This window comes from Heterodontus francisci, chromosome 43, assembly GCF_036365525.1.
Source record: "Heterodontus francisci isolate sHetFra1 chromosome 43, sHetFra1.hap1, whole genome shotgun sequence".
Classification (NCBI taxonomy): domain Eukaryota; kingdom Metazoa; phylum Chordata; class Chondrichthyes; order Heterodontiformes; family Heterodontidae; genus Heterodontus; species Heterodontus francisci.
Genome location: NC_090413.1, coordinates 29,779,825 through 29,792,313, shown reverse-complemented (window position 1 = coordinate 29,792,313; position 12,489 = coordinate 29,779,825). Strand labels below are relative to the sequence as shown.

General features: G+C 49.4%; 1 protein-coding gene across 5 annotated transcripts in view; it reads left to right on the top strand.

The window, feature by feature from the left end:
* Positions 1-12,489, top strand: part of LOC137355807 (interleukin-12 receptor subunit beta-2-like) — a 143,482-nt gene that overhangs the window by 17,038 nt on the left and 113,955 nt on the right. For all 5 annotated transcript variants that reach the window (XM_068021342.1, XM_068021343.1, XM_068021341.1 and 2 more), the window contains 2 exons: positions 6,587-6,741; positions 8,289-8,454. In XM_068021342.1, coding sequence (XP_067877443.1) covers positions 6,587-6,741; positions 8,289-8,454 — 321 coding nt within the window. The remainder of the gene's footprint in view (positions 1-6,586; positions 6,742-8,288; positions 8,455-12,489) is intronic.

The window sequence follows — 12,489 nt, the reverse complement described above, 5'->3', positions numbered from 1 at the left end:
CTGGGATACAGTTCCACAGGCACTGACTCTCACTGGAGTACAGTTTCACAGGCACTGACTCTCACTGGGGTACAGTTCCACAGGCACTGACTCTCACTGGAGTACAGTTTCACAGGCACTGACACTCACTGGGGTACAGTTCCCCAGGCACTGATTCTCACTGCGATACTGTTCCACAGGCACTGACTCTCACTGGAGGACAGTTTCACAGGCACTGACTCTCATTGGGGTACAGTTCCTCAAGCACCGACTCTCACTGGGATACAGTTCCACAGGCACTGACTCTCACTGGGGTACAGTTCCCCAGGCACTGACTCTCACTGGAGTACAGTTTCACAGGCACTGACTCTCACTGGGGTACAGTTCCTCAAGCACTGACTCTCACTGGGATACAGTTCCCCAGGCACTGACTCTCACTGGGATACAGTTCCACAGGCACTGACTCTCACTGGGATACAGTTCCCCAGGCACTGACTCTCACTGGGATACAGTTCCCCAGGCACTGATTCTCACTGGGATACTGTTCCACAGGCACTGACTCTCACTGGAGGACTGTTCCCCAGGCACTGACTCTCACTGTGATACAGTTCCACAGGCACTGACCCGCACTGGTGTACAGTTCCCCAGGCACTGATTCTCACTGGGATACAGTTCCATATGTACTGACTCTCACTGGGATACAGTTCCAAAGGCACTGACTCTCACTGGGATACAGTCCCACAGGCACTGACTGTCACTGGGATACAGTTCCACAGCACTGACACTCACTGGGATACAGTTCCACAGGCACTGACTCTCACTGGGATACAGTTCCACAGGCACTGACTCCCACTGGGATACTGTTCCACAGGCACTGACTCTCACTGGGATACAGTTCCACAGGCACTGACTCTCACTGGAGTACAGTTTCACAGGCACTGACACTCACTGGGGTACAGTTCCCCAGGCACTGATTCTCACTGGGATACAGTTCCACAGGCACTGACTCTCACTGGGATACAGTTTCCAGGCACTGATTCTCACTGGGATACAGTTCCACAGGCACTTACTCCCACTGGGATACAGTTCCCCAGGCACTGATTCTCATTGGGATACAGTTCCACAGGACCGACTCTCACTGGGATATAGATCCACAGGCACTGACTCGCACTGGGATACAGTTCCCCAGGCACTGATTCTCACTGGGATACAGATCCACAGGCACTGACTCGCACTGGGATACAGATCCACAGGCACTGACTCGCACTGGGATACAGTTCCCCAGGCACTGATTCTCACTGGGATACAGTTCCCCAGGCACTGATTCTCATTGGGATACAGTTCCACAGGACCGACTCTCACTGGGATATAGATCCACAGGCACTGACTCTCACTGGGATATAGATCCACAGGCACTGACTCGCACTGGGATACAGTTCCCCAGGCACTGATTCTCATTGGGATACAGTCCCACAGGCACTGACTCTCACTGGGATACAGTTCCACAGGACCGACTCTCACTGGGATATAGATCCACAGGCACTGACTCCCACTGGGATACAGTTCCACAGGCACTGACTCTCATTGGAGTACAGTTTCACAGGCACTGACTCTCACTGGTATACAGTTCCCCAGGCAGTGATTCTCACTGGAGTACAGTTTCACAGGCACGGACTCTCACTGGGCTACAGATCCACAGGCCCCGACTCTCACTGGGGTACAGTTCTACAGGCACTGACGTCACTAGGCTACAGTTCCATATGTACTGACTCTCACTGGGATACAGTTCCACAGGCACTGACTCTCACTGGGCTACAGTTCTGCAGGCACTGACGTCACTGGGCTACAGTTCCATAAGTACTGACTCTCACTGGGATACAGTTCCACAGGCACTGACCCGCACTGGGATACAGTTCCCAGGCACGGATTCTCACTGGGATACAGTTCCACAGGCACTGACTCCCACTGGGGTACAGTTCCCCAGCACTGATTCTCACTGGGATACAGTTTCTCAGGCACTGATTCTCATTGGGATACAGTCCCACAGGCACTGACTCCCACTGGGATACAGTTCCCCAGGCACTGATTCTCATTGGGATACAGTTCCCCAGGCACTGACTCCCACTGGGATACAGTCCCACAGGCACTGACTCTCACTGGGATACAGTTCCCCAGGCACTGACTCCCACTGGGATACAGTTCCCCAGGCACTGATTCTCACTGGGATACAGTTCCACAGGCACTGACTCCCACTGGGATACAGTTCCCCAGCACTGATTCTCACTGGGATACAGTTTCTCAGGCACTGATTCTCATTGGGATACAGTCCCACAGGCACTGACTCTCACTGGGATACAGTTCCCAGGCACTGATTCTCACTGGGATACAGTTCCACAGGCACTGATTCTCACTGGGATACAGTTTCTCAGGCACTGATTCTCATTGGGATACAGTCCCACAGGCACTGACTCTCACTGGGATACAGTTCCACAGCACTGACACTCACTGGGATACAGTTCCACAGGACAGACTCTCACTGGGATACAGATCCACAGGCATCAACTCGCACTGGGATACAGTTCCCCAGGCACTGATTCTCACTGGGATACAGTTCCACAGGCACTGACTCCCACTGGGATAGAGTTCCACAGGCACTGACTCTCACTGGGCTACAGTTCTACAGGCACTGACTCTCACTGGGATACAGTTCCACAGGCACTGACTGTCACTGGGATACAGTTCCACAGCACTGACACTCACTGGGATACAGTTCCACAGGACAGACTCTCACTGGGATACAGATCCACAGGCATCAACTCGCACTGGGATACAGTTCCCCAGGCACTGACTCCCACTGGGATACAGTTCCACAGGCACTGACTCTCACTGGGCTACAGTTCTACAGGCACTGACTCTCACTGGGATACAGTTCCATAGGCACTGACTCTCACTGGGATACAGTTTCCAGGCACTGACTCCCACTGGGATACAGTTCCCCAGGCAGTGATTCTCACTGGAGTACAGTTTCACAGGCACGGACTCTCACTGGGGTACAGTTCCACAGGCACTGACTCCCACTGGGATACAGTTCCCCAGCACTGACTCTCACTGGGATACAGTTTCTCAGGCACTGACTCTCACTGGGATGCAGTTCCACAGGCACTGACACTCACTGGGTTACAGTTCCACAGGCACTGATTCTCACTGGGGTATAGTTCCCCAGGCACTGATTCTCATTGGGAAACAATCCCACAGGCACTGACTCTCACTGGGAACACAGTCCCACAGGCACTGACCCGCACTGCGATACAGTTCCACATGCACTGACTCGCACTGGGATACAGTTCCCCAGGCAATGATTCTCACTGGGATACAGTTCCCCAGGCACTGACACTCACTGGGATACAGTTCCACAGGACCGACTCTCACTGGGATACAGATCCACAGGCACCGACTCGCACTGGGATACATTTCCCCAGGCACTGACTCTCACTGGGATACAGATCCACATGCACTGACTCTCACTGGGATACAGTTCCACACACACTGACTCGCACTGGGATACAGTTCCCCAGGCACTGATTCTCACTGGGATACAGATCCACACACACTGACTCTCACTGGGATACAGTTCCACACACACTGACTCTCACTGGGATGCAGTTCCACACACACTGACTCTCACTGGGATACAGTTCCACAGGCATTGACTCTCACTGGACTACAGTTGCACAGGCACTGACTCTCACTGGGCTACAGTTCCACAGGCACTGACTCTCACTGGGGTACAGTTCCACACACACTGACTCTCACTGGGATGCAGTTCCACACACACTGACTCTCACTGGGATACAGTTTCACACACACGACTCTCACTGGGATGCAGTTCCACACACACTGACTCTCACTGGGATACAGTTCCACAGGCATTGACTCTCACTGGGATACAGTTCCACACACACTGACTCTCACTGGGATGCAGTTCCACACGCACTGACTCTCACTGGGATACAGTTCCACACACACTGACTCTCACTGGGATGCAGTTCCACACGCACTGACTCTCACTGGGATACAGTTCCACACACACTGACTCTCACTGGGATGCAGTTCCACAGGCACTGACTCTCACTGGACTACAGTTGCACAGGCACTGACTCTCACTGGGATACAGTTCCACACACACTGACTCTCACTGGGATACAGTTCCACACACTGACTCTCACTGGGGTACAGTTCCACACACACTGACTCTCACTGGGATGCAGTTCCACACACACTGACTCTCACTGAGGTACAGTTCCACACACACTGACTCTCACTGAGGTACAGTTCCACACACACTGACTCTCACTGGGATACAGTTCCACACACACTGACTCTCACTGGGGTACAGTTCCACACACACTGACTCTCACTGGGATGCAGTTCCACACACACTGACTCTCACTGAGGTACAGTTCCACACACACTGACTCTCACTGGGATACAGTTCCACACACACTGACTCTCACTGGGATGCAGTTCCACACACACTGACTCTCACTAGGATGCAGTTCCACACACACTGACTCTCACTGGGATACAGTTCCACACACACTGACTCTCACTGGGATACAGTTCCACACACACTGACTCTCACTGGGATACAGTTCCACACATACTGACTCTCACTAGGATGCAGTTCCACACACACTGACTCTCACTGGGATACAGTTCCACACATACTGACTCTCACTAGGATGCAGTTCCACACACACTGACTCTCACTGGGGTACAGTTACACACACACTGACTCTCACTGGGGTGCAGTTCCACACATACTGACTCTCACTAGGATGCAGTTCCACACACACTGACTCTCACTGGGATACAGTTCCACACATACTGACTCTCACTGGGATACAGTTCCACACACACTGACTCTCACTGGGATACAGTTCCACACACACTGACTCTCACTGGGATACAGTTCCACACATACTGACTCTCACTAGGATGCAGTTCCACACACACTGACTCTCACTGGGATACAGTTCCACACATACTGACTCTCACTAGGATGCAGTTCCACACACACTGACTCTCACTGGGATGCAGTTCCACACACACTGACTCTCACTGGGGTACAGTTACACACACACTGACTCTCACTGGGGTGCAGTTCCACACATACTGACTCTCACTAGGATGCAGTTCCACACACACTGACTCTCACTGGGATACAGTTCCACACACACTGACTCTCACTGGGATACAGTTCCACACACTGACTCTCACTGGGGTGCAGTTCCACACATACTGACTCTCACTAGGATGCAGTTCCACACACACTGACTCTCACTGGGATACAGTTCCACACATACTGACTCTCACTGGGATACAGTTCCACACACACTGACTCTCACTGGGATACAGTTCCACACACACTGACGCTCACTGGGATACTGTTCCACTGGCATTGACTCTCACTGGGCTACAATTTTACAAATTTGAATATGGGGGTAAGATTAAGACGATGCAAAAACTATCCATATGATTGAGAATTAAGCAGAAAGCTGTAGGCTGCAGGAAGATATGAATGGACTAGTCAGGTGGCTGGAACAGTGGCAAATGGAGTTCAATCTAGAGAAGTGTGAGGTCATGCATTTGGGGAAAGCTAACAAGGCACGGGAATACACAATAAATGGTCGGATTTTGAGAAGTGTAGAGCAACAGAGGGACCTTGGGAAGCGTGTCCACAGATCCTGAAGGTGATCAAGAAGGCACATGGGATACTTGCCTTTATTCGTTAAGACATAGAATTTTGGAGCTGGAAAGTTATGTTGGAACGGTATAAAACACTAGTTAGGCTACAGCTTGAGTACTGTCAGCTGTTTTGATCTCCACACTATTGGAAAGATGTGATTGCAGTTGAGAGGGTACAGAGGAGATTTATGAGGATGTTGCCTGGAATAGAGAATTTTAGTTATTTTGCTTGGAACAGAGGAGGCTGAGGGGAGACCTAAATGAAGTGCATAAAATCATGAGGGGTCTGGATAGAATGGATAGAAAGGCCCTATTTCCTTTGTTTGAGGAGGTCCATAACCACGGGGCATAGGTTTAGGGTAACAGGTCGGAGGTTTAGAGGAGATTCGAGGGGTAAGTTTTTTAATGCAGAGGTTGGTAGGGATCTGGAAATCGCTGTCTGAAAGGGTGGTAGAGGAAGAAACCCTTACAACATTGAAAAAATATTTGGATATGCACCTGAAGTGCCATAACCTACAAGACCACGGAGCAAGAGCTGGGAAGTGGGATTAGGTTGGATAGCTCCTTGTCGGCCAGCATGGAGACAATGAGCCCAATGGCCTCCTTTTGTGCTGTAAATTTCTATGATTCTGTTATTCTTTAGCAGCAGGAATCCTGGTTAGTTTCCCTCTTCTTAATGCTAAGGTACTGAGGCTAAATGCTGCCCCAGTTGTACATTGCACTGATAGAGTCTGAGGCCTAATGGTTTTAAGTGTTTCAGAGCCAGCCCCAGAGGGTGCAGTTTCCCAGTCAGGTAATGGGTGTCAGTGCTTTTCAAACTGCTTACACTTTCCTATACTGTGCTATGTTGTTGCTTTAGTGAAGCCCCTGCCTCCAGTCGCTGTGACCGGAGAACCTGCGCAGGACGATCCAAAGGCCATACAGATCTCGTGGACGAAACCCACCAACTTCGATTCAGCCAGTTTGCAGTTTGAGCTTCAGTACAGAGTAGCAGGTGATCTGGACTGGACTGAGGTAGGTCAACCTTTGCCCCTTCCACTTCAGCCCTTGTTGGGAGAAAGGCATTATCTTCTCTTCCTTGGAGCTCTCTTTAGATGAGAGCTCAGGTGAGAGGCAGACAGGATAAACACACAGGGTGGGTGAGACACTCTGTCTCTCCTCATTGACTCTCTTCACCACCTGGGTGACACTCCCAAAAAGCCTGGGCATCAGCATCACTTTACTGAGGAATTCCAGGAAGGAATTGATGGTCTGATCTGAGGGTCTGTGTTTACGAGTGGCATTAGGGGTGGTCTGATTGGTGTCATCATGGACTGAACAGTTGCAATTAGCTGTTGACATCGTCCTGCTAAAGCATTTATAGAATCAGCGACAACTAACACTGCAGAAACCACCGATATTGTCAGCATTCCTTGCTGAAATCTGGAAGATGCAGGAATCTCCTGGGCAGTCACTGCCTCCAGGGGGTTCTGCAGGTCATCAGACACTTCCTGTATTGTGTCATTGCTGCATAATGGTATCTTCCCATTTATCCATTGTCTGAACCACATGCATGGAACTTGTCTCCACTGAAAGAAAGACTTGCATTTATATAGGGCTTTTCATGACCACAGAACAATATCAAAACACTTTACAGCCAATGAGGTAATCTTGAAGTGTAGTCACTATTGTAATGTAGGAAATGCAGCAGCCAGTTTGGGCACAGCAAACTCTCACAAACAGCAATGTGATAATGAGCAGATAATCTGATTTTGGGATGTTGATTGAGGGATAAATACTGGCCAGGACACTGGAGATAACTCCCCTGCTCTTCAAATAGTGCCATGGGATCTTTTACATCCACCCGAGGAGGCAAATGGGGCCTTGGATTAAAGTCTCATCTGAAAGCCAGCATCTCCGACAGTGCAGCATTCCCTCAGTGCTGCCTTCCACTGTCAGCCTGGATTTTTGTGCTCAGGTCTCTGGAGTAGGATGTGAACCCAGAACCTTGTGATTCAGAAGCCTGCATGTGAGATTGATGCTCCTGAATCATTGCTTTTCGGAATACTGGGGGCCTGACACCTGAGGCCTGAGACTTGGATCCCTCAGACATAGGCCCCTGGCTCAACTGCTGAAGGTGGCCATCTCTCCCACCCGCCGTGCAGCAGCAACCCTCGCCCATCCTTCCACTCCCTGTTCTTACTGGTGCTCAGTGACACTGAGTAATTCGAGGTTAATGAGGGTGTCTGTGCTCTTGCTGGTGTGTAAGATGTCAGGGTGGAGTTGGGTGAGGTAGTGAAAGCAGCTGATTTTAGTCAGGCTGCAAAATAGAGATAAAGAGCCAAAAGAAGCTGCTTCCTGAGTGTAAAGTTGTTTTAATCTGAGAAAATCATATTTCACATTTGATGCATGATTTAACTTTGAACAGAGCACCTGACCAGAGAGCTGCCCTTTCACTGTAACATCAATAGATATTAACATCAATAGATAGCAGTGTTCGGGAATGCCAAGATGGCGAAGTCCTCCCTTTATGCCACAGCAGCTCCCCACAGTCTGACTGCACTTTCTGCCTTTCATTAAAGATTTCACATGATGAAATTGGAATCGATGCGACAGAATACGAGCTGGAAGATCTGCAAACATTCACACTGTATGAGTTCCGAATACAATGTGGGCGACAGGAAGAGACAAACAGGAGACTGTGGAGTGAATGGAGTGCAGTGTCCAGTGTCAGGACCAGTGAGGACAGTAAGTGGTCACCCACAACTCAATGCATCACCACCCCACACCCCTCACTGTAACACTCTGATATAACCCACACCCCTCACTGTAACACTCTGATATAACCCACACCCCTCACTGTAACACTCTGATATAACCCACACCCCTCACTGTACCACTGATATAACCCACACCCCTCACTGTAACACTCTGATATAACCCACACCCCTCACTGTAACACTCTGATATAACCCACACCCCTCACTGTAACACTCTGATATATCCCACACCCCTCACTGTAACACTCTGATATAACCCACACCCCTCACTGTAACACTCTGATATATCCCACACCCCTCACTGTACCACTGATATAACCCACACCCCTCACTGTAACACTCTGATATAACCCACACCCCTCACTGTAACACTCTGATATATCCCACACCCCTCACTGTAACACTCTGATATAACCCACACCCCTCACTGTAACACTCTGATATATCCCACACCCCTCACTGTAACACTCTGATATAACCCACACCCCTCACTGTACCACTGATATAACCCACACCCCTCACTGTAACACTCTGATATACCCCACACCCCTCACTGTAACACTCTGATATATCCCACACCCCTCACTGTAACACTCTGATATATCCCACACCCCTCACTGTAACACTCTGATATAACCCACACCCCTCACTGTAACACTCTGATATAACCCACACCCCTCACTGTAACACTCTGATATATCCCACACCCCTCACTGTACCACTGATATAACCCACACCCCTCACTGTAACACTCTGATATATCCCACACCCCTCACTGTAACACTCTGATATATCCCACACCCCTCACTGTAACACTCTGATATAACCCACACCCCTCACTGTAACACTCTGATATAACCCACACCCCTCACTGTAACACTCTGATATATCCCACACCCCTCACTGTACCACTGATATAACCCACACCCCTCACTGTAACACTCTGATATAACCCACACCCCTCACTGTAACACTCTGATATATCCCACACCCCTCACTGTAACACTCTGATATAACCCACACCCCTCACTGTAACACTCTGATATATCCCACACCCCTCACTGTAACACTCTGATATAACCCACACCCCTCACTGTAACACTCTGATATATCCCACACCCCTCACTGTAACACTCTGATATAACCCACACCCCTCACTGTAACACTCTGATATATCCCACACCCCTCACTGTAACACTCTGATATATCCCACACCCCTCACTGTACCACTGATATAACCCACACCCCTCACTGTAACACTCTGATATACCCCACACCCCTCACTGTAACACTCTGATATATCCCACACCCCTCACTGTAACACTCTGATATATCCCACACCCCTCACTGTAACACTCTGATATAACCCACACCCCTCACTGTAACACTCTGATATAACCCACACCCCTCACTGTAACACTCTGATATATCCCACACCCCTCACTGTACCACTGATATAACCCACACCCCTCACTGTAACACTCTGATATATCCCACACCCCTCACTGTAACACTCTGATATAACCCACACCCCTCACTGTAACACTCTGATATAACCCACACCCCTCACTGTAACACTCTGATATACCCCACACCCCTCACTGTAACACTCTGATATATCCCACACCCCTCACTGTAACACTCTGATATATCCCACACCCCTCACTGTAACACTCTGATATAACCCACACCCCTCACTGTAACACTCTGATATAACCCACACCCCTCACTGTAACACTCTGATATATCCCACACCCCTCACTGTAACACTCTGATATACCCCACACCCCTCACTGTAACACTCTGATATATCCCACACCCCTCACTGTAACACTCTGATATAACCCACACCCCTCACTGTAACACTCTGATATATCCCACACCCCTCACTGTAACACTCTGATATACCCACACCCTTCACTGTAACACTCTGATATATCCCACACCCCTCACTGTAACACTCTGATATATCCCACACCCCTCACTGTAACACTCTGATATAACCCACACCCCTCACTGTAACACTCTGATATACCCCACACCCCTCACTGTAACACTCTGATATATCCCACACCCCTCACTGTAACACTCTGATATATCCCACACCCCTCACTGTAACACTCTGATATAACCCACACCCCTCACTGTAACACTCTGATATAACCCACACCCCTCACGGTAACACTCTGATATAACCCACACCCCTCACTGTAACACTCTGATATATCCCACACCCCTCACGGTAACACTCTGATATAACCCACACCCCTCACTGTAACACTCTGATATACCCCACACCCCTCACTGTACCACTGATATAACCCACACCCCTCACTGTAACACTCTGATATACCCCACACCCCTCACTGTAACACTCTGATATATCCCACACCCCTCACTGTAACACTCTGATATATCCCACACCCCTCACTGTAACACTGATATAACCCACACCCCTCACTGTAACACTCTGATATACCCCACACCCCTCACTGTAACACTCTGATATATCCCACACCCCTCACTGTAACACTCTGATATACCCCAACACCCCTCACTGTAACACTCTGATATATCCCACACCCCTCACTGTAACACTCTGATATATCCCACACCCCTCACTGTAACACTCTGATATATCCCACACCCCTCACTGTAACACTCTGATATACCCCAACACCCCTCACTGTAACACTCTGATATATCCCACACCCCTCACTGTAACACTCTGATATATCCCACACCCCTCACTGTAACACTCTGATATATCCCACACCCCTCACTGTAACACTCTGATATATCCCACACCCCTCACTGTAACACTCTGATATATCCCACGCCCCTCACTGTAACACTCTGATATATCCCACACCCCTCACTGTAACGCTCTGATATACCCCAACACCCCTCACTGTAACACTCTGATATACCCCAACACCCCTCACTGTAACACTCTGATATAACCCACACCCCTCACTGTAACACTCTGATATAACCCACACCCCTCACTGTAACACTCTGATATACCCCAAACTCCTCACTGTGACACTCTGATATATCCCACACTCCTCACTGTAACACTCTGATATATCCCACACCCCTCACTGTAACACTCTGATATACCCCAACACCCCTCACTGTAACACTCTGATATAACCCACACCCCTCACTGCAACACTGATATAACCCACACCCCTCACTGTAACACTCTGATATATCCCACACTCCTCACTGTAACACTCTGATATATCCCACACCCCTCACTGTAACACTCTGATATACCCCAACACCCCTCACTGTAACACTCTGATATAACCCACACCCCTCACTGCAACACTGATATAACCCACACCCCTCACTGTAACACTCTGATATATCCCACACCCCTCACTGTAACACTGATATACCCCACACCCCTCACTGTAACACTCTGATATATCCCACACCCCTCACTGTAACACTGATATACCCCACACCCCTCACTGTAACACTAATATACTCCATACCCCTCACTGCAACACTCTGATATACCCCACACCCCTCAATGGAACACTGATAAACCCAAACACCCCTCATTGTAACACTGATATACCCCACACCCCTCACTGTAACACTGATATACCCCACACCCCTCACTGTAACACTCTGATATATCCCACACCCCTCACTGTAACACTGATATACCCCACACCCCTCACTGTAACACTAATATACTCCATACCCCTCACTGCAACACTCTGATATACCCCACACCCCTCAATGGAACACTGATATACCCCACACCCCTCACTGTAACACTCTGATATACCCCACACCCCTCACTGTAACACTGATATACCCCACACCCCTCACTGTAACACTGATATACCCCACACCCCTCAATGGAACACTGATATACCCCACACCCCTCACTGTAATACTCTGATATACCCCACACCCCTCACTGTAACACTGATATACCCCACACCCCTCAATGGAACACTGATAAACCCAAACACCCCTC